Consider the following 27,704-nt stretch of genomic DNA (forward strand, 5'->3'; position numbering starts at 1 on the left):
TATCACCTCATACCAATCAGATTGGCTAATATGACAAAAAAGGAAAATGTTGGATATTGGAGAGGATGTGGGAAAACTGGGACACTAATGCATTGTTGATGGAGTTGTGAACTGATCCAACCATTCTGGAGAGCAATTTGGAATTATATCCAAAGGCATATAAAATTATGCATACCCTTTGATCCAGCAATACCCTGGTTAGGTCTATATCCCAAAGACATCCAAAAAAATGGGAAAGCACCTATTTGTACAAAAATATTTATAGCAGCTCTTTTTGTGGTGGCTGAGAATTGGAAACTGAGGGGATGTGGAATGGCTGAACAAGCTGTGGTATAGGGTTGTAATGGAATTTTACTGTGCTACAAGAAACGACAAGCATGATGATTTCAGAAAAACCTGGAAAGACTTACAAGAACTGATACATACTGAAGTGAACAGAACCAGGAAAATGTTGCGCACAGTAACAGCAATACTGTTCAATGAAGAATTGTAAATGGCTTAAGCTATTCTCAGCAATACAATGATCCAAGACAATCCCAAAGAAGTAATGATGAAACATACTATCCACCTCCAAAGAAAGAATTGATACCGACTGAATACAGACTGAAGCATACTACTTTTCTTTTTTTTATTAGTCTTCTTGTATAAAATGACTAATATGGGTATGTTTTACATAATTGCACATGTATAACCTATATCTGATTGCTTACCATCTCAGGGAGAGGGGAGGAAAGGGAAGGAGGGATAGAATTTGAAAATCAAAATTTTAAATAAAAATGTTTTAAAATTTTTAAAAAAAGAATACTGGACACATCAAACACATTCTTGATGAAAGTATTACTGAGGAAATAAAACAATCGTAGCAATCATAGGATTTTTGAAAAAGGGTTTTCAGAAACCACCTAATCCAGATCACATGAAACACTTAGTATCCCCCCCACCACCACAAATCTGACAAGTAGTCATCTAGCTTCATCTTGGCAAAAATGTCTAGTTAGGAGAGACTGATTACTTCCCTCAAGGCAACTGATTTTACTTTTGGACATCTCTGTTAGGAGGCTTTTCCTAACATCAAGCTTTTATTTACCTCATTGTAACTTGCTCCTCATTCTATCCTCTGCAATCAAATAAAGATAAAAGTTTGAGTAAACTACCATGGTGGGGGAGGGGAGGGCAGAGTTATATTCTTGCAGCCCAAAATAACACCCCTCTATCCTGAATATTTCCTACTCCTGGTTTGACACTCAAATTTCTCCCCTTAAGCACAATTACCAGAAATGGGCTGTATGAGATGCTAGTTGAACAGTGTAAAGTGATTTGCTTTTAGTCTACCTTTTTAAATTATCAGTGCATTCATTAGCTAAACCACCACCCATGCTCCTTCATACTGAAACCATGATATCCAGTCCAGTATATTATTCTCCAGCATGTATCCTGTTTGTTCGTGAGGAATACCTCCAAGTTAATTATATTCATATGATCTTCTCCAGTTTGATCTACTGATACAGAATAAGCAATCTGCCATGTAGAAAAGACCTCCCTCGTTTCTAATTTTTCTATGAAGGAAGACTTAAAAGATAAACTTTTATACATTCTCTGTAGTGAAAGGCTTTGCAACAATTGTCATTGTACCACTTCTGTACACTATGAAATTTCTGATGTTAAGAGAGCATGCTGCCCTATTGGAAGGTCATTCCATGTGCATTATGATCATTAGTTTTATCTTTGATATAAAATCTGTAGGGTTCAATAAGTTCTGAGTTCCAGTGGTTAACAACCCAAAATATATTATATTCATAAAGGTTTCCTCTTGTATGACTTCTTGATGTTCCACTAGGTATATCTCCTTCACAAAGTCCTTTCTACAATCATTTCTGTAAAGCTAGCAGATAGTGCTTTAAGACTGGCAAAACCATGTACATATTTTATTTCATTGGATTTTCAAAGCAACCCTAATATTATCCCTCATTTACAGATGGAGTAACTAAAGTCAAGAGACATCAAGTGACTCTCCAAGAGTCACAGACCTACTAAGGTAGAATTTGAACTCAGGTCTTCCTGACTCCAAATCTGGTATTCTTAGACACTTTACTACCTAAGCATGTCATCAGAGTATTAAGGTTCCTCTCCAGTATTTTAAAAAGTTCAGTAAGTCTCTTCTTCTAAACAAAGGCTTTCCTGAAATTAAGTTTCTCTCCAGTATGGATTGTATTCTGGACAAGTTCTAAGCTCCCGTGGATGGCTTTCACAAATTCATTAAGTTTTATTTCCTGTTTCTAAGATTTAATAAGACACAATTTAATAGAATAATATTTAATAATATGTCTTCTCTGCCAATAGCCCTTTGTTATATTCCAAAATTTTCTCTCCTATGTTAAATTTCTGATGTTCAAGTGTTGTCTTCCAAATGAAGTCCTTCCTACGTTCTGATGAAATCTTTCCCTTGTGGGTTTTCTGATGTTGAGTAAGAATCATCTTCCTGCTAAAAGCCTTCCCACACTGATTACACTGATATGGTTTTTCTCCAGTATGAATTTTCTGATGTTGAATAAGGCCTGTCTTCTCTCTGAAAGCTTTTCCACATTCATTACATTCATAAGGCTTCTCTCCAGTATGAATTTTCTGATGTTGAGTAAGTCTTGTCCTCCTGGTGAAGGCTTTCTCACATTGATTACACTGATATGGTTTCTCTCCAGTGTGACATTTCTGATGTTTATTAAGTCCTGTCTTCTGACCAAAGGCTTTACCACATTCATTACACTCATAAGGTTTCTCTCCAGTATGAATATTCCGATGTTCCATAAGTGTTCTCTTCTGAGTGAAGGCTTTCCCACATTCATTACATTCATAAGGTTTTTCTCCAGTATGAATATTTTGATGTTCAGTAAGTGCGTTCTTTTGATTGAAAGCCTTCCCACATTCATTACATTCATAAGGTTTCTCTCCAGTATGAATATTTTGATGTTCAGTAAGTGTTCTCTTCTGATTGAAGGCCTTCCCACATTCATTGCATTTATAAGGTTTCTCTCCAGTATGAATTTTCTGATGTCTTGTAAGTCCTGTCTTCTGACTGAAGGCTTTACCACAATTGTTACATTCATAAGGTTTCTCTCCAGTATGAATATTCTGATGGTAGGTAAGTCCTATTTTCTGACTGAAGGCTTTCCCACATTCATTACATTTGTAAGGTTTTTCTCCAGTATGAATTTTTTGATGTTGAGTAAGGATTGTCCTCCTGGTGAAGGCTTTCCCACATTCATTACACTGATAAGGTTTCTCTCCAGTATGACTTTTCTGATGGTCACTAAAAACAGATTTCCTGCTAAAAGCCTTACCACACGTATCACATTCATATGGTTTCTCTCCAGTATGAATTTTCTCATGACAGGTAAGTCCTGCCTTGTGACTGAAGGCCTTCCCACATTCATTACATTCATATGGTTTCTCTCCAGAATGAATATTTTGATGTTCAGTAAGTGTTCTCTTCTTATGGAAGACCTTCCCACATTCGTTACATTCAAAAAGTTTCTCTCCAGTATGAATTCTCAGATGATATACAAGGCTTGACTTTTGACTAAAGCTCTTTCCACATTCACTACATTTATAAGTGTTCTTTCCAGTATGAATGTTCTGATGTCCATTCAGTCCTGCCTTCTGACTGAAGGCTTTCCCACATTCATTGCATTCATAAGGTTTCTTGACCTTATGAGCATTCTGATTGTCAGTAAATGTTCTCTTCAGCCTGAAGACCTTTTCACATCCATTACTTTCATGAGCTTTTTCTCCAGTATGAATTCTATTATGGATAGTAATGTCAGCTTTCTGTGGGTAGGCATTTTTATAGTCATTACATGCCTGAATTCTCTGATGTTGTATAAGTCCTATCTTCTGATTAAAAGCTTTACTACATTTGTTACATTCATAACATTTTCCTACAGTATGAATCCTCTGATTCTGAGAAATGTTTATGGTACTGGACAAAGTCTGATCACATTCATTCCCTGAATGTGCTTTCTCTCCACTAAGCTGCCTGTGATTTTCATTAAGGTCTGAGCCATAACTAAACAATTTCTCACATTCTTTATACCTAGAAAACCTCTTCTTTAAGGAAATTCTCTTCTGTTTATTCAGGTATGAATGTAATCTGACTCTCCTTTGCTCTGTATCACACTGATGAAGATGCCTTCCCAGAGACATCTTATGTTGTGGAAAAAAGATTGTTCCTTGGCAGAAGCCTCCATTATATTTTTTGTATGCATGTTCTCTGACTTGATTGGAAGTCTTCATTTCAACGATCTGCATATGTCTACATAGTTTCTCTTTATTGCTTTGCTGTTTTTCTAATAAAGCACATTTCCTGGCTTTCCCAAACTTGGAGACATGGAGACTACCCATGTGAATTCTTTCTTGGTATGGTTTTTCCATGAAGAAGCCAATCTTTGGAGTGGATTCCCTGATTGCAGGCCTAGGGTCCCAATCTGAAAGAAATTTTTAAAAATGTAAACATTCCTTGTTGCCCATGTTTTGCACTTAGCCTGAGTTCCTTCTCCTCTATCAAATATATTGTTCTCATCTACTTTTCCAGTCCCATTACACATTACTTCTTCAGAGACACTATAGTGTGGGGAGCCAGCTATATCTTGTTTAGGCCTCTTAGACCTCTGCAAGGTAGGGTCAATTGAGAATGGGTCTATACACACCAAGGCCAGTTTTAGGATAAGAAGACTTGGCAAAGAAAACCTGCCTTTGTAGCTGATTATCTACATGGGAGATGACAGAAATGTTTCAGTCTGGTTATCTATATGTGAGAGAACATAAAAGTTTCAATTTGGTTAGCACTGAGGAAAAATAGTGTCTCACTCCCAGGAACAAGGAGATAAAAAACTTAACCAATGCTTTATTGTACTCTTCTTTGAAGTCTGGATGATTCAGCAATTAACCTGTATAAAATACTGTCAGTAACTTCATTAAAATCAGTCTATAGCTTGAGTATACAACTTGCCTAGCCCCATGTTTGTGCCTTTTTGTGTCAATTACTTCATCATATATTCACGCCACTGTGGGCACACTATAGTCTAGATAAACTGCCCTCCAAAGGCTATCCCTCATATCTCAATTGTAGTCCTTCCTCATTCCTGCCTCTTCAAAATTCGATTTCATCTGAAATTCAGCTCAAGGGCAACTCACTACATGAGGCCTTTCATGGTACCTCAGTAAGTACCTCATGGTACCTCAGGAAGTACCATGTATTGGCTTTAAATATATGTACTGTTATGTGTACACATTGTTCCATCTTAAAGAATGTAAGCTCTTGGGAGAGAGAGGCTGCTTCATACCAAGAGATGCTTTTTGCATTCCATTTACAAATCCTTGATACAGTGCTAGGCACAATGCCAGGCCCAGAGGAGATGCTTAACAAATGCTTGCTTGACTCCATTGGCTACTTTCTCACGGTCAATCTGTAAACGTCAAATCCACCCCAAGATTCAAACCAAGGTCTTCTGAATTCACATTTTTGGGCTCTTTCTGTTTTGCATACTAGTGGACAGACCAATTCAGCATAACACTGAATGACAGACATGGGAACAATGAGCAGAAGATACAGGAAACCACTTTCAACACGTACACAAAGCATTTGGACAAATAGTTGTCCCAAGTCAAATGATCTGCCTTAAAAGCTGTCAAGTTTGGAAAAGACCTTAGAGATCACACTCTCCAACTACCTGACTTACTAGGCAACAGTGTCCCAAAGAGGTTAAAAGTGTTGCTTAAGTCACAAGATGAATTACTAGCAAGTGTAGTGAGTTGTTTTTCCCACCTCTTAATTTGAACCCAAACATAAATGTGCTCATCTCTCAGACAGAAGGAACAGAAGGATATATAAACTATATCCCTTCTCCCCTCATCAACCTCCCAACCACAAATCCTGTTTCTATACACCAAAAAGACACTAGTACAAAATGGCAGAATCAAAAGCAAGCGTAAAACAATTTTAACAGAAATCAAGGAGTAACTAAAGTTATGTATGCTCCAAGGCTAGGTAGAAACGATGCAGTAAAAATGATAATGCTGTCCGGTATTTATTGAACATGTGGGACGTCCTGCTACGGGAACACCCAGCATTCGTACGCATCACAGCCTTTCTATAATTTCATAGCTAAATCCTAGGGACTTCCCTGAGCCACAGAAATGTTAACTAACGTAAGGAAAAAAATGCCAATGGAGGAAAACGATGATGAGAACAACGTGAACGGGAGGCTCAACAACAACCACGAAGTAACCAAAAAGAGTGATGGGAATTATAACAACCAAGGTGGGTTCCAAAAAGAGAACAAGAATCGGGAGTCAGAGGACCCGAGTTCTAGCCCTGCCCCGGTCACATATGATGCAGGTGACTTGGTCACTTAGACTTCTGGAACCTCAGTTTCCTCACCTGTACAATGAGAGGCTTGGAACATACAACCTCTGGGGCCCCGTTTCACCTCTCATCTTGGATCCGGTGATATCCTTTCTTTGCACAGGTGGGGGACTACAGGTGTGGAACGCTGCATAACACATCGACTTCACTGATCAGCTTGACTGAACTGGTTTTTTTTTTTCTCTTTATTATTCTTTGTTAAAAGCAAGAGGCTGTCTCAGGGAAATGGGAAGACCTTACTAGGAAATTCAGATGACATAAAAAGAAAAGCTATCAGCGAAAAGATAAAGAAACAATAACTGTGGACACTCTCTGGCAATGAGAAAAACAAAAATGACATCAAGCCTGGACAAAACGTCCACATTGACAAAGCCGTGGAGAAACTGTGGGGAAATCAGGAGGACTCTTCTGATGGTGGCACCAACAATAATCAGGAAGATTAGGAGGGCAGGAGAGAAGAAGAAATAGCTAATGAGTTCGGTTTAAGTTATTTTGCTGAAGAAACTGTGAGTCAGACGTTGTTTAAAGGAACATGGAAACATACACAGTAAGAGATATAATGTTGCTCATACCCACTCTCCCCAGGGTCTCACTACCAGGAGCAGATTCGAAGGATATCTACCTAAAGAAGAAACACTTTTCTCTACTAAAGTATTCATAGCAGCTGGGTTGCTAATAGTAAGTCATTAAGCATTTACTAAATGTGTCCTATGTACTAATTACTGTGCCAAGGAAAAGGAAGAGAGGCAAAAGACAGACACTACCATTGAGGAGCTCACAGTCAACATGGGAGAGTCAACCTGCGGATAAACATGTACAAACAAGCCACACACAGGATACGAAATAGTCAAAAGAGGAAAGGAGCGAGGAGTAAGAGGGGCTGGGGATGGATTCTTGTAGAACGTCAAATTTTATCTGGGATGTGAAGGAACCTGAGAAGCCAAGAAGCAGAGATGAGCAGAGAGGGCACTCCAGGTGTGAAAGAGCCAGAGATATTGCCTGGATCTGAGAGACAGAGTGTCTTCTTGGAATGACATGGAGGCCAGTGTCATTACATCAAACAGAAATTGGAGGTGTGTAAAAGTAAAAAGATTGAAAAGGCAGAGGAGGATGGCTGGGTTGTGAAGCACTTTGACTGCCAAAGAGATGATTTTGCATTTGAGTTAGAGGTGACAAGGAGCCACTTGGGTTTATTGAGCACAGGTGGACACACCCAGACCTGCACTTGAGGAAAATCATTTTAGTGACGGAATGGGCTGGCGTGCAGAGAAGCTTGAGGCAGGCAGACTCCCCAGATGCTATTGCAGTAATGTTGGTGTGGGGCAATGAGGGCCTGCACCAGGGTGGGTGCAGGGTCAGAGGAGAGATGCTGCAGAGGTGAAATCATGACAAAAGACTGAATGTGGGGGGGTCAGAGATAGTGAGGAGACAAGAGTGAATCAGGAGGATTATTCTGATGGCGGCAGCAACAATACTCAGGAAGATTGTAAGGACGGGAGATAAGAAGAAATAGCTAATGAGTCCGGTTTAAGATTTGCTGAGCTAAGATAGCTACTGGATATCCATTCTGAAATGTCTGGCAGGCAGATGGTGAAGGGAGAACAGAAGGCTGAATAAGCAGATTTGTGAATCCCGGGCACAGAGATGATAGTTAAATCCAAGGAGGCCGATGAGATCAACAAGAGGACTAGTATAGAGAAAGAAGAGAGGAATGTACAGGACAAAGCCCAGTGGGCCAACCATTGTGAGTGGTGTATCAGGAGGGCCGAGTTTATAATCTCAAAGAGGATCATAAACATGTCTGAAAGGTTCGGAACCGCCGGATATAAGAAACTCTCAAAGTAGAAGGCAGAAGAATCAAAACATTTATTTAGGCTCCACAGTAACCAACCCATGAACCAGAAGCCCCATTTTGATATGTTGATCATAATCTTCCAGGCCCAATAAGTACGCCTTGCAAGAGTAACCAGGAGGCTACAGAGAAGCATGATTGCGTAAAGCAAAATCATGCTTCCCCCTCGATGGTAATAAGATTACCCACTGGCCTGAAGTCTTTGTTCAGCTTCCTCCCGTAGATCAGCTCTGCTACTGGCAGCTCCTGCCTCAGCTGTGTCTGTGCCTGAAACTGACGTAACTGTCGTAACTGCCTCTGTAACTGCCTCTGGCTCCAACTGTCGCTGTAACTGTCGTAACTGTCGTAACTGTCGCTGGCTCCAACCGGAAAAGGAAGAGAAGAGAGAATCTTCAAGCTGTCCTCTCCCCTCTTATAGAGTTTTTGACATCATCAAGCTCCGCCCAAATGACCAGGGCCGATTGGTTCCTGAGTTGGCTCCTCCCCCTAGCATAGACATTAACACCTCCCCTCAGCCAGCCCCATGACTCCTCACACAGGAAGTTGTCTGGTCCTGCCCCGGAAGAGCAAGCCCCAGCATCCAGGGAAGCTCAACGAAGCAAGCTGAGTCATTCAAAGAAAACAAAGTCCATTCTGGCTACACTCCACCCCTTGTTATAGGATACATAATCTAATCAGCCATGTATCCTAGAACATACATTGTGATTCAATTACAAAGGAAACTAAAACATATCATTCACAATAAAGCAAAACATATCATTCAGTGACATTCCCAAACATTGGTTAACGATTCAAATGCGATCCACCCCTAGATCCCAGCAAAATAATCTCTTCAATCAATCATCCCCAAAATAATTATTAATAATTCAAATGTCCACCCCTAAATCCTTGTATCCATTACATAGGATCAATAATATCATAACAATAAAACAACACAGCAAGGATAACACAAAATAAGTAAACAGAACACTATCATCATTTCCACCCCCCTTGAACGATTGGGGCTCAAAATCTTGGGGTGAGGGGTGAAGGTCTCATTTTCCATAGCTTCTTCATGCTGAAATTGGATGTAGAGATGGCCCTGCCCCCAAAAAGTCCCATTCCAGAGGTCATTTCTTTAACAAGCTGGCAGGAATTCCAAGAATGCTACATGCTTAGGCAGTCACCGGAAAGTGCAGGGTGCTTAAGCCTGAAGGAAACAAAACTAGCAACAAGGTTAGCCAAAACAAAGGACAAAAAGAATAGACAAGTATGGACTATAATTCTTCAAATAAAATCATTTCAAGTTTGGTTGAGATTTCAGTTATGCAAAGATCCAACATCAGAGCCAAACTCAGGTGGGAAATGTTTCTTTTCAAAAGGAACATAATGAGGAAGCCAAGAGGATCCCACCCTAGATATAGACTAAGATTGTCCTCCCAGCCTTTCCCCAAATGTACAAGTTTTCATCCGTTAATCACACAAGGTCACCTTCACTCTGAGTGGCTTGTAGGCTTGCAGGAGCAGTTCTTATTTCCCTATTTCTCGTGTTATCAAGTCCTCTATACATTCTGTATAATTCATTGGTTGGAATTCCATCTATCATTTCAAAACCTACCCCTGCTCTCAATAAAGCAGTAAACATTTCTTTCCTTGTTACTCTCCTTTGGCGCCAAGTTTGCTGGTTATTCACCCTTCTCTCTTGAGGAGATCTATCCTTTCCCCAGTCACCTAAGTCATATAACTGTAAAATCTTATTTATCACTGTTGTAAGACGGCTCCCTACTTCTCCAAGTAATAAATTCAAAATTAGTTGTTTATAAGCAGGGGGAGCTGTCCTAATTATTAAATTCCTATGAGGCAGTTCCATTGAATCATTGTAATATTTGTCTGCAGTTCCTGTCATAATGGCAGTCTTCATTACCTCCTCCTTTAGTCTCATGATACAATCTCTAAGTGAATACCAGGGTCTGTGCTCAGTGGGCCACATAGAATCAGTAGCATATCTCTTATTGCATCCCACAGCGGCTAATGCCAACAGAGTAGTCCTGCTATCACCATCTCCTTGCTGATGATGTTCCCTAAAAGCTTGTTGAACTAGAGGATCATGGCTGATACCTATGAATCTCATGCAGTCTGTCCCATCTACTGATATTCCACCGGCCCCTTGATCACTGAGTCTTACCATCCAAGATATCAATGGTTCTCCTATTCTTTGGCTGAATCTACTCAAAATATCTGTGACCTCTTGCGGTGAGAAATCTTCCTGAATTTCCCTTGTAACTGAATCTTCACCTCGGGTTTCTGTCTTCCTCCTTTGTATGGGTCGAGCCCTTGTCTGATCATTTAACCATCTCCTATTCTCTGTGTGAGGCACATCCTGAACCCCAGTAGTGTTTTGTGCCTCAGCCGGCTCTTTCTGGGCTGGGTTGAAATGCACTCTGGGCTTTTTGGTCTCCTGTTGCTCTTAGCCACATTAATAGAAAAGTTCTCATTTGAGTCAGTTTGGTCTCCTGCTATCTGAGATTCCTCTTCTTCCTGTGGGGTAGGAGTGCCCCCATGTCTTTCACTTAATCTCAATCTTTCGTATACTAGCCGGTAGGCTGATAACACTATCCAGCTTTGCCTAGATAGTGATGCCCCTGACTGAATCCCAACTTCTCGTAAACACTTTTCCAAATCCTTAGGATCTCCTCTCCGTAGCCTTGGTTCCCAGTTTTCACAGGGTCCAGCTTTTTTAGCCAATTCTTTTGCTAGGGAGGAATAAAATGGATCCTCCCATCCTGGGATATTCATCTCTTCCTCTGGAATTGTTCTGCTTCTAAATAGAGATCTTATACCTAGCGATCCTGTTCGTGACGCCAAATGTATCAGGAGGGCCGAGTTTATAATCTCAAAGAGGATCATAAACATGTCTGAAAGGTTCGGAACCGCCGGATATAAGAAACTCTCAAAGTAGAAGGCAGAAGAATCAAAACATTTATTTAGGCTCCACAGTAACCAACCCATGAACCAGAAGCCCCATTTTGATATGTTGATCATAATCTTCCAGGCCCAATAAGTACGCCTTGCAAGAGTAACCAGGAGGCTACAGAGAAGCATGATTGCGTAAAGCAAAATCATGCTTCCCCCTCGATGGTAATAAGATTACCCACTGGCCTGAAGTCTTTGTTCAGCTTCCTCCCGTAGATCAGCTCTGCTACTGGCAGCTCCTGCCTCAGCTGTGTCTGTGCCTGAAACTGACGTAACTGTCGTAACTGCCTCTGTAACTGCCTCTGGCTCCAACTGTCGCTGTAACTGTCGTAACTGTCGTAACTGTCGCTGGCTCCAACCGGAAAAGGAAGAGAAGAGAGAATCTTCAAGCTGTCCTCTCCCCTCTTATAGAGTTTTTGACATCATCAAGCTCCGCCCAAATGACCAGGGCCGATTGGTTCCTGAGTTGGCTCCTCCCCCTAGCATAGACATTAACACCTCCCCTCAGCCAGCCCCATGACTCCTCACACAGGAAGTTGTCTGGTCCTGCCCCGGAAGAGCAAGCCCCAGCATCCAGGGAAGCTCAACGAAGCAAGCTGAGTCATTCAAAGAAAACAAAGTCCATTCTGGCTACAAGTGGGTATCGCCTACCAGAAGATCCAGCAAAGGACACTGAGAACAAGTGGACAGATGCATAGGGGGACTACCAGGAGAGAGCACTGTCGTAAAAACAAAAGGAAAAGAGAGGATGAAAAAGACTTATCCACAGCCTCCAAGGACACAGACAGGTCAAGAAGGATGAATATTGAGAAAAGGCAACTGGATTTGGCAGGTGACAGACTGATGGAGAAAACACTTGTGGTTGAATGATAAAGTGGGAGAATTAAGAAGAGGAGAGGAGGAGAGGAACCTACTGCGGACGGCTTTCTCAAGGGGCAGACAAGATATAGGACAATGGTTAGCAGAGGTAGAAGAATCAAAGGAGGACATTCTGAAGATGCCTGAGATGTGAGGATGTTTGCAGGCAGCAACAAAAGTCAGCAGATAAGGAAAGACTGAAGACGAGTGAGAAAGCAGGGATTAGAAGAGAGCAATCTGCTGCAAAGCTGGGAAGAGACAGGATCACGTCTGTAGGCAGAACGGTCTGCCGTGGCCAAGAGGAGGGCAACCTCTTCCTGTGAGACAGGGGCGAAGGAGAAGGTAGTAACAGATGGGAAACAATAGATGGTTCCAAAGATTTGGTTGAAGCTATACAAGTTTTGGTTCTTCAGAACTAACATTTAATGATTCAAATAAATATAGAGAACAATTAAAAGGAACAGAGTAAAGAAAACAGAATAAAAAGATAGCTCGGAATAAACTTATTTTTTAAAATGATAGGAGAACGATGAGCCTAAAAAATGTAATAAAAAGCAGGTGGCGGGGGGGGGGGGGGGGGCGGGCGGAGCCAAGATGGCGGCTGGTAAGCAGGGACTACAGTGAGCTCCGTACCGAGTCCCTCCAAAAACCTGTACAAAAATGGCTCTGAACCAATTCTAGAACGGCAGAACCCACATAACAGCAGAGGGAAGCAGGGCTCCAGCCCCGGACAGCCTTGATGGTCTCTGGGTGAGGTCTATCCCACACGGAGCTGGGAGCAGAGGGGAGCCGTGGGGAGCCGAGCCCAGCCGAGCCCAGTGTGAGCTGCGTGGACCAACCAGACCAGAAGCTGGGTGGAAAGTGCCCTAGCACCCTGAATCAGTGAGCTGCGGCAGTTACCAGACCCCTCAACCCACAAACACCAAAGACTGCTGAGAAGGTTAGTGGGAAAAGCTGCCGGAGTGGAAGGAGTTTGCAGTTCGGCTTCCAGCCCCGGGGGCAGTGGAGGTGGGGCAGCTACGGCTGTTGTTGCTTCCAGCTCCAGGCCCACCTGGTGGGAGGAATTAAGTGGCGGATCAGAGCAGGAGTGCACAGCCTGCTGAAGATATAAGCCCAGCCCGGGTTGGGGGTTCTTGGGGAAGGAGCAGTGCTGGAGTGGCAGAGCTGGCACCTCCCCCCAAACGTGGAACATAGAACTCTCTAGTCTACAAGCAGTCATACCCCACTGAAAAACTCAAAGGTCAAGTTAGTTGGCTGGGAATATGGCCAGGCAGCGAAAACACACCCAGATTCAGTCTCACACTTTGGATTCTTTCTTTGGTGACAAAGAAGACCAAAACATACAGGCTAAAGAAGTCAATAAAGTGCAAGAGCCTACACCAAAAACCTCCAAGAAAAACATGAACTGGTCCCAGGCCATGGAAGAGCTCAAAAAGGATTTGGAAAAGCAAGTTAGAGAAGTAGAGGAAAAATTGGGAAGAGAAATGAGAAGGATGCGAGAAAACCATGAAAAACAAGTCAATGACTTGCTAAAGGAGACCCAAAAAAATACTGAAAAATACACTGAAGAAAACAACACCTTAAAAAATAGACTAACTTAAATGGCAAAAGAGCTCCAAAAAGCCAATGAGGAGAAGCATGCCTTGAAAGGCAGAATTAGCCAAATGGAAAAGGAGGTCCAAAAGACCACTGAAGAAAGTACTACCTTAAAAATTAGACTGGAGCAAGTGGAAGCTAGTGACTTTATGAGAAATCAAGATATTATAAAACAGAACCAAAGGAATGACAAAATGGAAGACAATGTGAAATATCTCATTGGGAAAACCACTGACCTGGAAAATAGATCCAGGAGAGAGAATTTAAAAATTATTGGACTACCTGAAAGCCATGATCAAAAAAAGAGCCTAGATATCATCTTTCAAGAAATTATCAAGGAGAACTGCCCTGATATTCTAGAGCCACAGGGCAAAATAGAAATTGAAAGAATCCATCGATCGCCTCCTCAAATAGATCCCAAAAAGAAATCTCCCAGGAATACTGTCGCCAAATTCCAGAACTCCCAGATCAAGGAGAAAATACTGCAAGCAGCCAGAAAGAAACAATTTGATTATTGTGGAAACCCAATCAGAATAACCCAAGATCTGGCAGCCTCTACATTAAGAGATCCAAGGGCTTGGAATACGATATTCTGGAGGTCAATGGAGCTAGGATTAAAACCAAGAATCACCTACCCAGCAAAACTGAGTATCATGCTCCAAGGCAAAATATGGACTTTCAATAAAATAGAGGACTTTCAAGCTTTCTCAGTGAAAAGACCAGAACCTTTCAAACACAAGAATCAAGAGAAGCATGAAAAGGTAATCAAGAAAAAGAACAAGAAAAAGAAATTGCAAGGGACTTACTAAAGGTGAACTGTTTTGTTGACATTCCTACATGGAAAGATGATATATATGATTCATGAGACCTCAGTATTAGGGTAGCTGAAGGGAATATGTATACATATATGTTTATGTATATATATGGGTGAATATGTATGTATGTATATATCTATGTGTGTGTATATATATATACATATATATACATATATACATATATATATATATGAAGAGAGAGAGAGAGAGAGAGCGGACACAGGGTGAGTTGAAGATGAAGGGAAGATATCTAAAAGAAATAAAATCCAATTAAGGGATGAGAGAGGAACATACTGAGAGAGGGAGATAAGGAGAGATAGAATGGGGTGGATTATCTCGCATAAAGGTGGCAAGAGGAAACAGTTCTGTGGGAGGAGAGGAGAGGGCAGATGAGGGGTGAATGAGTGAATATTGTTCTCATCAGATTTGGCCTAAGGAGGGAATACCATACATACCCAATTGGGAATCTTACCCCACAGGAAAGAAGAGGGAAGAAGAAAAAAAAATGGGGGGGATGATGGAGGGGAGGGCTGATGGGAGTGGAGGTAGTCAAAAACAAACACTTTCGAAAGGGGACAGGGTCAAGGGAGAAAATTCAATAAAGGGGCATGGGTTGGGAAGGAGGAAAATATAGTTAGTCTTTCACAACATGAGTATTGTGGAAGGGTTATACATAATGATACACATGAATTGCTTGACTTCCTAGGGAGGGTGGGTGAGAAGGAAAGAGGGGAGAGAATTTGGAACTCAAAGTTTTAAAAACAGATGTTCAAAAACACACAAAAATGTTTTTGCATGCAACTAGAAAATAAGATACACAGACAATGGGGCATAGAAATTTGTCTTGCCCTACAAGAAAGGAAGGGAAAAGGGGATGGGAGGGGAGTGGGGTGACAGAGGGGAGTGCTGACTGGGGAACAGGGCAACCAGAATATATGCCATCTTGGAGTGGGGGGGAGGGTAGAAATGAGGAGAAAATTTGTAATTCAAACTCTTGTGAAAATCAATGCTGAAAACTAAATATGTTAAATAAAAACAAAACAAAACAAAACAAAAAAAGCAGGTGGCTCACATGGATAGAGCTCTGGGCCCAGAGTCAGGATGACTCATCTTCCTAAGTTCACATCTGGCCTCAGACACTTACTAGCTGGGTGACTCTAGGCAAGTCAATTAATCTTGTTAGCCTCAGTTTCCTCATCTGTAAAATTAGCTGGAGAGGGAAATGGGAAACCACTCCAGTATCTCTGCCAAGAAAACCACAAATGGGGTCGTGGACAATCTGACATGACTGACCAACAAATATAAAAAGCGATCCAAAAGGGACATGACAACAAGTGGGCTGTGTCCTGTCCTGATTTTGTTGCAGATACTATTCACATGATGACAGAGAAGGAAGCAATGTTCATGAGAGGAGAAGCAGGAGAAGGGCTCATGGGGAGCAGGCAAGGCACTAAAATGGTGAAAGAGAAAACTCTCCTTTCTCAACCCCCTCCTCTGAGGCTGGAGGGACAAACGAGCAGGAGATATGTGCAGATGAGGCTCTTGGAAGCAGCTCCTCCCAGACAGCCTCAGCTCTGCTCCACAGGGGCCTCAGGAGCTGTGACAAATCCCTGTCCAAGACTGTCAAAGTCCCTTCTCCAAACAACCAGCTGTGATATTGCTGGCAGTGACTCACCTGCTTTTCACACACTCACTCACCTGGACAGGTGCTTCTTGGGCCACCTCTCTCTGACAGCCAAACCACTTTCCTTCGCTCCAACTGCTCAATCACATCTGGTTTAGAAACTGCTAGTCCTGCACATTGGAAATGCAAAGATGCTGGTTCAGAAAGCCGGCTCAGAATGTGAGCCATCTGTCACAGGGAAAAATGGAAATGCCAGGAAGGCCTAAAGAGAGGGACAAAGGACTTCTGAAGTTTGCCCTGTCCTGGGTTCCTAGGACATCCAGGAGAATGCATTAAGGAGTGAACCTGGCCTCAGAAAGGACCCACCAAGTCCAAGGGAACCTTCCATGGCTCCAGTCTCTACATCAGAACTTTAGGGAAGAATCTCAGACTTGAGGGGAAAAGGAGCAATAGAGAAAGAACCTCAGGGACCAACAAACCTCCCAATTTCCTTCACCTGGACACAGGCAGAAGCACCCTGTCACATGGCCACAAAAGAATGAGAACCTATAGTTTCTGCATAAGAAATAATCATTGGTACAGACAGGAGAGAAGCCACAGAATTTAGCATGGAAGGAAACAAAACTTTTCCAATAAAAAGAGTCTGAGTCATCAGGGGAAGCCATCCTTACCCAGCCAGACCAGGTTGTGGTAGTTCTCCAGCATCACATCCCTATACAGCAACTTCTCAGATTGGTGCAGGTGTCCCCACTCCTCTGGTGTGAAGTCCACAGCCACATCCTCGAAGGTCACTGATTCCTAAAATACCAAATATATTTCTGTGTCTTCCCAATATGGACTCAAGAGGAAAAACTTGGTTTTCACAGAATCACAAAACCTAAGAATGAAAAGGGCCCTCAGAGGCTGTCTAGTCCAACCCACACTTTAAAAATGATTCCAGCCACCAGTTCCCCAACAGGTGGAAAAGGCAACCTCAGCCTGAAGCCCTTCAATGAGGGGGAACACATTGGAACAGCTCTAATTTGTAGGAATCTTTTCCTCATGTTGAACCTAAATCTACGTCAAGGGCAACTTCCCCCCAGTGCTCCTGCTTCTCTTTCTGTAGTGAAGAACAAATTTCATGCTGTTTCTAAAGACTGGCCCTTCAAATACCTGATGATAGTTCCCTTCCCTTTTCCAGAGTTCAACATCTTCAGGTCTGCTCAGCACTGTGTCTGCCATCTTCTAGACACTTTATATCTACAAGTTTCTAAAAAGTGGTTTATGAAAAAGGCAAACTGGTCGACAGCGGGAGACAAAAACAGGTGGAGCCCTTGAATTCAGGAGTTCTGAGCTACAGCAGGGCAAATGTCAATCGGGTGTCTCTACCAACTCCATCACCAATATGGTGACTGTCAAAATCTGAACTTTTCATTGCTTCTATTAATTCAATAGGCCTTTATTAAGTGGCTGCTGTTCAAGACAACAAACCATAAGTACAATGACCAATGGGCGTTTCCTTCAAAGGCGTGCACATAGGTAAGTAAATGAAAGATTGTTTGAGGAGACCACGCAATAATGGTCAGAGGAATGTGGGATACCTTGGCAGAGGAGGTCGCAGCTGGCCTGATGGATAAAACAGCGCTAACGATACTTGCCCATGCCAGGCCCTGTGCTATACATTGGGGATACAAAGGCGAGCGGAAAAAGCCCTTACCCGCAAGGAGCCGACTCTTTAATAGGGAGAGACAACGCAGGGGGATGGGTGGCTGGGAAAAGGAGTTTTTAGGGGTTAATCAGGCACAGTAGCAAGTAAGTGGCTCGGGAAGGTCCTCCTTCCCTGGTAGAGAGCTAGATGGGAGGTCAAATATGGCTTGGAGGCTAGTGCCAGTGAGTGTGTGATCCTCATTTATTTATGAATCAGCATAGCTCACATATATGCGGATTAATGAGGAGTAGGGAGACAAAGAGAAGGTAGGATGGTCTCTGGAGGTCAGGTCCAAAGGATGCAGAGAAGGGGTGAGGTAGGAAGGTGGATGGCACAATGCCTGAGTGGGTCCAAGTGTTCTGGTGGATTGCTAGATGGTCTGGAGTCAGCTAGCCAGTGGGGATTCAGTGACTCCACATTCCCTCACCAATCAGCAAACATAGGCCCAAGGGCAGAGGTCCAAAACTGAGGGGAACCCAGCAACGTCAGACTCAGTCAAGGCACAGAGGAAGAAGATCCGATGCTTAGAGCAGGGAAGGGTCAGTACGTCAGCTGGGCTGGAACGTAGAATGTGTGTAGGAGAGTGAGAAGCAATCAAATGCTGAAGGTGCGACTCACTCAGATGGGAATGCTTTAAATACAGTGCTATGCATCAGAAACCATGACATACTGGAATGGTGTGTTGGTAAGAAAAATGGGCTCCTTAGCACTTAGTTCAACAAGTGCCCTTGAAGAGTTTGGCTTTTGTTTGTTTTGATTAATTCAATGTATTTCATTGAGTCTTACTAAGTGCTAAGCCCCAGGGCCCAAACCCCTATTAGGTGTAAAACCTTAGTGGGTGTGGATTGGCAACTAAGGTGGGGCCCAAGGTAGGGCTAACTCCAGGGAGGGCCTAGTTTACATGTCTGGGAGAGCAGAGGCTCTTAGATGACTTGGGTTTAAATTACCTCTTTGTGACGATTCTAGGTCACGTGGGTGAGTCGAATGTGTGACTCACCCCTGACGCTGAAAAAGATATAAAAACCAGGGGTTGGCTGTTTGTTCTTTGGAGCTCTACCTGCAGCAGTGGTGGTGAGCGTGACTCTGGGCCAGGCCTTGTTCCGACCTCCCAGGATGAACCTAGATGTTGGTAACTATGAATCTGTATTGGGTCTGTCTGTTGATTCTTGTACTTTGTTTGTAATTTGCTCTTAAGTTCAGGGTGCTGGCTTTTCCCCCTGAACTAAGTGAACGCTGTCTGTATGCTGAATTAAAGTAAGCCTGTCAACCCCTTCAACCTTGCTTTCCTTATTAAAGCAGATCAAAAGAACCTGTGCTGTTGGCAGCTTTCTGGGTGCTGATTGTTGAAACAAATGGTGTAGTCAGCAGGATGCTGAATGTGCTTTTTCCCTGCCTTCCCCAGCCAGAGCAGAGAACTTTGAGGTGAGCAAAAAGGTGGAGAATCACCTACATTGCAATCCAGATTCTGGCAGAAGCCAGGAGGGGCCACCCAGAACTAGACAAGCAGGAACCCAGGGGCTTGGAATTCAGCCGTGGGGCAAGATGGAAACTTTGCAGCAAGGCACTGAGTCTGCCTTTCTGGTCCCTTCAGCTTGGGATCCAGGAGGGAGACATGGATTTGTTTTTGTTGGGCTGAGGGAAGTGCCTTGGACCCCGCCCCCAGGAACCCCGCCCCATTGTCTTTTATCATCTAGTCACCCCTCAGGACTTGGAACCAGGAACTGGAACATAAAGGGGAGAACAGACCCTAAAAGAACTTTGTTTAGTTTCCTGCGTAATTGGATCACAATGTATGTTCCAGGATACATGGCTGATTAGATTATGTATCCTGCAACAAGGGGTGGAGTGTGTTAGTAAGAAAAATGGGCTCCTTAGCACTTAGTTCAACAAGTGCCCTTGAAGAGTTTGGCTTTTGTTTGCTTTGATTAATTCAGTGTATTTCATTGAGTCTTACTAAGTGCTAAGCCCCAGGGCCCAAACCCCTATTAGGTGTAAAACCTTAGTGGGTGTGGACTGGCAACTAAGGTGGGGCCCAAGGTAGGGCTAACTCCAGGGAGGGCCATTTACACATCTGGGAGAGCAGAGGCTTTTAGACCACGGTGGGTTTAAGTCTGCCTCTCTGTGATGATTCTAGGTCACATGGGTGAGTCGCATGTGTGACTCACCCCTGACGCTGAAAAAGATATAAAAAACAGGGGTTGGCTATTTGTTCTATGGAGCTCCTCCTTACAGCACGGGTGGCTGGTGACTCTGGGCCAGCCCTTGTTCCGAGCTCCCAGGCTGAACCTAGATGTTGGTAACTATGAATCTGTATTGGGTCTGTCTGTTGATATTTGTACTTTGTAATTTGCTCTTAAGTTCAGAGTGCTGGCTTTTCCCCCTGAACTAAGTGAACGCTGTCTGTATGCTGAATTAAAGTAAGCCTGTCAACCCCTTCAACCTTGCTTTCCTTATTAAAGCAGATCAAAAAAACCTGTGCTGTTGGCAGCTTTCTGGGTGCTGGCTGTGGGTGGATCTTACACCCCCACAGAAGCTGCTAGCCGGATTGTTGAAACAAATGGAGGGATTGACATAGTCATCGGTGCATCCAAGAGACAGACTAACCTAGTAAAAGATGGGGGAGGACTGTTTAGAGAATAGGCTGTCTGAAATAATCCAGCAGACATGGGCACTTGTAACGGCAAGCAAAGTGGAATTTTTTGCTGTTTTTCTGTGTGTGTTATTCAGTTTCCCAGGCTCAGTCTTACATGCCTCTGCGATGAGCCAATCAGATGTGCAAGTGGGTTCTAACCAATCAGATACATACATGTGGGCCCTAGCCAATCAGATGCTGGGTAGAACTGTATATAAAGAGAGCCAGTATTAAGAAAGCAGAGATTAAGAGAGCCAGCTTGGAAGGGGCAAGCCTGCCTTGAGAAGAAGAAAATGCAGAGAGGAGACCTCTGAGTGCAGAGAGGAGACCTCTGAGGACAAAGACTTGCTGAAGGAGCCTCTGAACTTTGAAAATGAATAGAGCTGTACGGCAGAAACCTGCCCAAGGGAAGGAGGCTTAGCTTAAGCCCCTTTTAAGAGCTGTTAAAGTGAACTGAGCTGTTATCACAGAGCCTCTGGACTTTGAAAGTGAATTGAGATGACAATGCTGGTATTGTGTGTCAATACTGTTGTTGCCCTGTTAAGCTAAGTTTTCCCAGAGGCAGAAGCTGTGGGCAGGAGCCCCAGGAGCCTGCAGTTGGGCAGGAGCAGGAACAGCTTGGAGTGGAGCTGTCCTGTGAGCTGAGGCATGGACCAGGAGCAGAAAGCTGCCTCCCTGTGAATCCAGGCAAGAGTCAGGAGTGGTCAGCCCACAGAGGAAGAGCCATGGAAGTCAACCTCAAGTTAAGATGAAAGAGGACTTTACCTGGATACTTGGTACTCATTAAGCAGATTGTTCACCCCTGTGATCTAGGGGTGGATGGTGTGGTATTTTCTGCTACCCCTTAAGGATGTGTTGTGCTAGGGAAGACCCTGGGGACCTGGGACCCCCCCCCACCTTGATTGTATAAATATTTTGAGGAATGCTACTGAATGCAATGATATATGCTGTATGTCATATGACATATTAAGTGTTATGAGATAATATATATATATATACGTTGAATGATATGTTTTGCTTAAGGATGCTGCTATGAATGTTATGCTTACTTTATTGAACAATGTTTAGTTCTGAATAGAGAGTTCATTATACTATGCAATTAGACCCTTAAAATTATTCACAGAAGCATTCCTCAGGTGTTCTGCTGTGATTGACATTACAGTACTATACAATGCTAGAGTGAGAGTTAACGGACCTGGGTTCAAACCCGAGCTCCCACCATTGCTACCAGGGTCACATTTCTCCTAGATTTGTCCTAGTTCCCTCATCTGTTAGATGAGGCAGCCTCCAAGACCCTTCCATCTCTTCCCCTAGATTCAATGAAGATGAAATTGATAAGCTGGATAATGTCCAGAGGGACGAAAGCCAGACTGGTATTGGACCTTGAATCCATGTCGCATGAGGATCACTGAGAGGAACCGGCCACATTGTGGCAGTACCTAAAAGAACAATGGCTCTGCAGTCACAGAACCTGGGTTCAAATCCTGCCTCTGACAATCACTCTTTGCATAATCTTGGCCAAGGCTCTTAATCTCCCTGGGCAGTAAACCTCCCTCGTCTACAAAATGAGAGGGTTGGAATCCATGTCCTCTCAAGGCCTCCTCCAGCTCCAGAGCCATGTTCTTACAACACTACTGGAATTCTGGAGAAGGCTCAGGAAGGACATGAAAGCTGACCTGAAATATTTAAGGGGTCAGAAGCAGGAACAATGAACTGATGCTGCAGGGGGGCAAAGGTAGACTGGATATAAGGAAAAATTTCCTTATGACTAGAGATATTCAGAAGTACAATGGTTGACACTTGGAAGGTAATAGTGGGTTCTTCAAAGACTGAATGACTGTTTCTGGCTATGTTAGAGTTCAGCAGAGTGGATGTTGGACCTGGAGTTGGGAAGACCTGAGTTTAAACGCTGCCTAGTGTGAACTCATTCAGAACGAAGACTGCAGAATCCAGGGAATTAAGGGACACAATTACCATAATGAGATCAAGAAAAGCAATCCTTGAAGACCTCAGAGGAATGCAATGACAGACCTGGATGCCAAAAGACTGAGAATAACACCAAACTCCCTCCTCTTTCAAGAGAAGTGTTAAGCTGTGGGTGGGATGGGATGGCTACATTGGATGTGTCAAAGAAGAATATCAGGCCATTGGACCCAGATGGCTCTGGAGGAGAAAGTGAGGCTGGTGACCTTGCACAGCCCTCCCTCACTCAAATCGAAGTCAACTGCAAGTCGTGTCATCATTTTCCTGATGTCATGGTCCTCTTCGAGAATGAAGGACAAACACAACAATAATAAAGAATGTCAAAGCTCCCCTACTTCTCAGCCATGGGAGCACCTACTTTACCATCAGTTTGTGTTAGAAGGGGGCAAGGGGGAAAGATAGGAGATGGTGCTGGCAAGTTATAGTGGTTGGAGAAAAAAGCTCAAAACATCAGCAAAAAATCTTTAAAACAATAAAAGAAATAGACCAAAAAAGTGTCAATGAAGGAAAAAAAAAGGAGGGAACACAAGGGGGTTTAGAAAGAGACACAGAGAAGCTGGGCAATGTGGGCACTGCCATGGCAGACTGGACATATACATCAAAAAGCAAACCGTACAGAAGAAGATACACAGCTTCTGCTGCGGCCAGCACAGGGGAGAGGACTTCAACGTCGGCTGATGGCGGCTGAATAAAGAGACGGGGTTGTCATATGCTAGTCACATACAGAACCATTTATCCCGAGCATAGGTGCAGCTGTGAGGAGAACAAGCCGATAACATACATGTCCAAGGCCCCCTGCACTTTGGCACATAGCTAAGATCCTGTTTTCCTATATTATCAGCGCAAAACACACAGCACAGCAAACATCAGCCTTGGGTCATCCTGACCTGGTAAATATTTTTAGGTGGCGCCGTTAAGCAATAGTCACAAGACAGGAACCCTGTCCTTTAGCGTGAAAAACGTTGCCATAGGGGAGGGGAACTCAAGACCCCATCCAGCGCAAAGGTTCTCTTCAAGCTTCATATGCAGGCCTTGTTTTCTTGCCTTCTTTGTATACAATCATGCACATTTTGGATGCTGTTTCTCAAGGTCAATGTAATGGAAAGTTTTTTGGTGCAAGAAATGAAGTGCAATAAAACTGCATCTGGGATCACTCAATATCAAAAAGATACAATGATAATCTAGGGAAGAAGATGTGACTTCAGGAAAGAGGAAATCCTCACGTACCTGGTGACGGCCGGTGGGCAGGACTGTCGCCATCGTCCTCTACTTGATGCCCTCGCTGAGGGGCAGGGCCGAGTCCTCAGAAATCAGAGCTGGAGGAAAGAAAGGAAACCGTCAGCAGGTGCAGCCCGGGCCCCTCTTTTGGCCACCAGAGTCCTGGCTGTGTGGATGAAGTACAGAGATGGAGGGTGGAAGAGATGGAAGACAGGAGCTTCTCTGCTTCCATCTGGGCCACTCTCCCACCCCCAGGCTTCCAGTCATGGAAGCTTACCACCTCTTGTCATGCTTGCCCTTCATTCCCCCTCATCTCCCACATCCCATCAGCTGTCAAGTCTTACAGAGCCTAATTCTAAAGCATCCTCAATGACCCTCCAAGTCTCCCTCCAGTTTAGGCCCTCGCTGCTTCTCCCCTACCTTTATCCTTGCAACAGCCTCACTGGCCTCTGTCTGTGGTAAAGGGCAGGTCTGACCAAATGACTCACCTATTGAGTAAACTCCAGTCCCTCCCTACTGCCTCAAGGATCGACTAGAGCAGACCCACAAACTTAGGAGTAGGTAGGGGCCAAAATTAAAACTTCTTAGGGGTGCAGATAGGTTTTTAGCAGATCACTTTCAAAGTAACGGTATAATTAATGATTAAACTATTTTGCAAATAAACCATACTTTAGAAAAGATAAATTTCTATTAACATCAATTAATTGGACTTATTAAGATTTTTATTTATCATAAAATCACATTAATGTTAAAAAAAATTACTTTGCTAAGCAGTACAAGTTTGTTTGTTTTTTTCCCAGGTTTTCTTACCGTTTACATTTAGTTAATGGGATATAGTACACTTCCTGTCAGCAACCAGTTTATCATACTCTGGAATCAGATTTGAAATTGCTTTCTTCAGAAATCTGAGCCTCTTTTTCTGAGTTTACTTTCTTGAAAACCTATTGTTCCCCACTGAAATTTTTCAACAGTTTGGATGCTTTGTTTTTCATTGGTATCCAATTTGCTTAAGTCAGGATGTTTCGATGTGAAATGGTGACGAAGACTGTATTCCTTTGGAACAGAAATTTTCCGAAAACAAGGCACAATATTTTGTCTCTCATGTAAGTAAATAACTATCTATTTGTCTACTCTGGATTAAACATTCTATGTTCTGATTCGATCTTCTATTTCTTTTTATCACCCACTTTTCAAAGTTACCCCCAAAACTTTAATGTTAGAACAAAAAAAAATCTCCATAGTTAACTGCTCACAAAAAAAGAAATACTGAACTGAGTGTCTGACCTGGGCCAGAGCACCAGACATTCATGTAACTTTGGAGGGTGGCCTAACAGTGAGGGAGGGCAAGAAGCCCTCGAATTATTTCCGCTCATCACAGAGCAGGCTTCAGCTGCTATGGCACGTGCCTGTACTAACTTTGTATATTGCTCCTGCTCCTCTCAGACTAAAGGCCGACTGACAATGGTTGCCATGGGTCATGTGACAAACAGGAGAGACTGTACAGCAGCAACCCACCCGCCAAATTACATGATGAGCACAACAGCGAATAGTGGAAGGCAGGTTAAGCAGGCCAGAAAAGAAGCATTCATTACATCTTTACTCTCTTTTACATCCTCTACATTTTTTGTGGGCCACCTGAAATCCTTTGGCGGCCTGTGGGCTGTATGTTGTGCAAGCCTGAAATAGAGAATCCTCCACATGGCATTCCAAGCCTTTTATGACTAGCCCCATGCCCTTCTAGTCTTCTGACACCTTGCTGCTTTCCACATACTCTGCCATCTCAGGATGCTGGCCTCCATGCTGCTCCTCAAACCCAACACTTCACCTGCTACCTGAGCATTTTCACTAGCTGTCCCCAATGCCTGGATTATTCTTTCTCCTCTCTTCTGCTTCCTGCTTTCCCTGGCTTACTTGAAGGTCAATTAAAATCCCATCTTCTACAAGAAGCCTTTCTCAATCCCCCTTAATGCTCGGCCCTCACTCAGTTGATTATCTTGAAATTGCCTTGTATATCTCAAAGTTGTTTGCATGTTTTTCCCAACAGACTCACAGCTCCTTGAAAGCAGGAAACTGGGTTTACTTTGGCCTTTCTTTGGAGCCCCACACTTAGCGCAGTGCCAGTCACACACTAGGCATTTAATAAATGCTTGCTGACTCGACTTACTGCAAGTCTCTCCTGTCTCTAACCTGTCTTCTCCATGGCTTCACAGTGATCACTCTAAAGCTCCTGGAACTCCCTATTACCTCTAGGATTAGGTAAATTCCTTTGTCCGGCCTCTACAGCCCTCCACCATCTTGCTCCGGGCTACCTTTCCAGACTTATGACACAACATTTCCCTTCACAAAAGCTCTATGGGCCAGCTGAATTGCCCCGCTTGCCGCTCCTCATTTAAGAGAATCTACTACCCAGCCCCTGCCTCTGTATAAAGCAACAGTCACTGAAGCTGTCCTGCCCTTCTCCTTCACCTCCCTCTCGGAGAATCCCTAACTTCCTGTAAGGTTAGAGGCAAATGTCACTATCCCCTTGGGAGACATTTCTGATCCCCCACACTCAGGCCCTAGTGCCTGCCCTCTCAATATCAAACATTAGATTCATGCTTAGCTTTTTAGTGACATAGGTACGTACGCGGTACTTCCGCTGATGGACCGCAGCTTCTTTGAGGGCCGGGCTGTTCCATTTCTGCCTTTGTACACTGAATACTTGATATGACGTCAAGCACAAGGTGGGGGTTTAATAAATGTTACATCTGATGAATGGCGTTAAGTGGAATTGGGGGGAAGAACTGAAGGAAAAGACAAGACAATGACAAGGCGGAAACAGGGACTTAGGAGACTGCACGGATAACGTGCGCTCGGCAGCCGCGGCGACGTTCACAGAGGTAGAAGAGTGTGTCCGGGGGAGAGAAGGGCAAAACCATCCTAACGCGGGGCCTGCGAACTGGAGGAGACGGCAAAGGTCACGTAAGACGTAAAGGCCGAGGGGGAGGAAAGGCGGGAGAGAGGGCGGACTTGGGACGGCGGAACACGAGCATCGCTGGGCAAACAAGAGGAAAGCGCGGGTTAGTGAAAAGCGAGAGGGAGAACACGGGAGGGAAAAGAGGGGGAAGACCGAAGGAGAGAGAGAGATGACAAGGAGAAGGAAGAAGGAACCTGGAGGAGGAAGGAGCCTGGAAGAAGACAGAAAAAGATAAAGGGAAAGTAGAAAGAATAGGAAAATTACAGGAGAGAAAGGGGAAGAGAAATCCTCTAAAAGGTGAGGAACAACAGGAAACACGCAGAAAAGGCCAGGAGGGGAACTAGGAGGCAGAATGTGAGGTGGAGGAAGCCCAGAACAGGAGCGCAGAGCCGGAAAAACAGAAACCGGGAGACTAAAGGGAAAGGAAGGGCCTGGAGAAGGAGGGGAGAGAGAAGAAATCAGAAGGGAGGAGGCATCCTGAGAGACGACTACAGTGCGCTCAATCGATGAAATAAAATATACATGGGGAACCACGGGGCGGAGACAAATGTAAAGTCCTGTGAAGAGAGTCCAAAAAGAAAATGCACCACCCGAGGAAGGAGGGGAGCTGTCAAGAAAAAGGCCACTGCCAGACAGCGCATGTGCTAAGGCTGGTCCATGAGCAACTGCACAAGGAAATGCGCCTGCGCACAGTGGGGCGGAGGTAGGATGAGTAAGGCAGTGGCTGCGCCTGCGCAGACGGAAGGCCAAGTTCTCCTCAGGCCGCCCCAGGAAGCAGGGTGAGAAACATGGCGCCTAAGGCTTCGTCCCCACCCCCACTGCCCCCTGGCCGTACCTCGGTTTGCAGTTGCGAGACAAAGCATTCCCCGACCTCACCTCTCCACGCCTGAGCAGATTCCAGCCGACTGCAGACAACGATTGTAGAGCCGGGGAAGGGCTCGATTTCCGGGGCGAACACGAGTCACGTGGCACGAGTCCATCCCGCCTCCGGGTCGATACAGCCTTCTGGGAAATGTAGTTCGCCAGCCCACGGGTTGTGCGCATGCTCAAGAAAGCCCTATTTGTCTGCCTTAGGTCTAGAAAAGAGGTTCTCTGGAGGGCAGGGAAAATTAC

General features: G+C 43.9%; 1 protein-coding gene across 1 annotated transcript; it reads right to left on the bottom strand.

The window, feature by feature from the left end:
- Positions 1–606: 606 nt before the first annotated feature.
- LOC118843782 (zinc finger protein 260-like) lies at positions 607–27,547 on the bottom strand. Its single transcript, XM_036751555.1, has 5 exons — positions 27,468–27,547; positions 23,645–23,733; positions 16,787–16,913; positions 16,190–16,285; positions 607–4,478 (listed from the first exon to the last, which is right to left on the bottom strand). The coding sequence occupies exons 2-5, from the start codon at positions 23,675–23,677 to the stop codon at positions 2,314–2,316; spliced, it is 2,421 nt and encodes an 806-aa protein (XP_036607450.1). The 5' UTR covers positions 23,678–23,733; positions 27,468–27,547; the 3' UTR covers positions 607–2,313.
- Positions 27,548–27,704: the final 157 nt, after the last annotated feature.

This window comes from Trichosurus vulpecula, chromosome 1 (assembly GCF_011100635.1).
Source record: "Trichosurus vulpecula isolate mTriVul1 chromosome 1, mTriVul1.pri, whole genome shotgun sequence".
Taxonomy (NCBI): Eukaryota; Metazoa; Chordata; class Mammalia; order Diprotodontia; family Phalangeridae; genus Trichosurus; species Trichosurus vulpecula.

Bases quoted from the DNA above. Each gene is read 5' to 3' on its own strand.
- LOC118843782 (XM_036751555.1), bottom strand. From the start codon at position 23,677: ATGGCGACAGTCCTGCCCACCGGCCGTCACCAG. The intron at 16,286-16,786 runs GTAAGGATGGCT...TCCAATGTGCAG, and splicing joins CCACAACCTGGTCTGGCTGG to GACTAGCAGTTTCTAAACCA. The intron at 4,479-16,189 runs GTGAGTGAGTGT...AATTTCTTTCAG, and splicing joins CCCAAGAAGCACCTGTCCAG to ATTGGGACCCTAGGCCTGCA.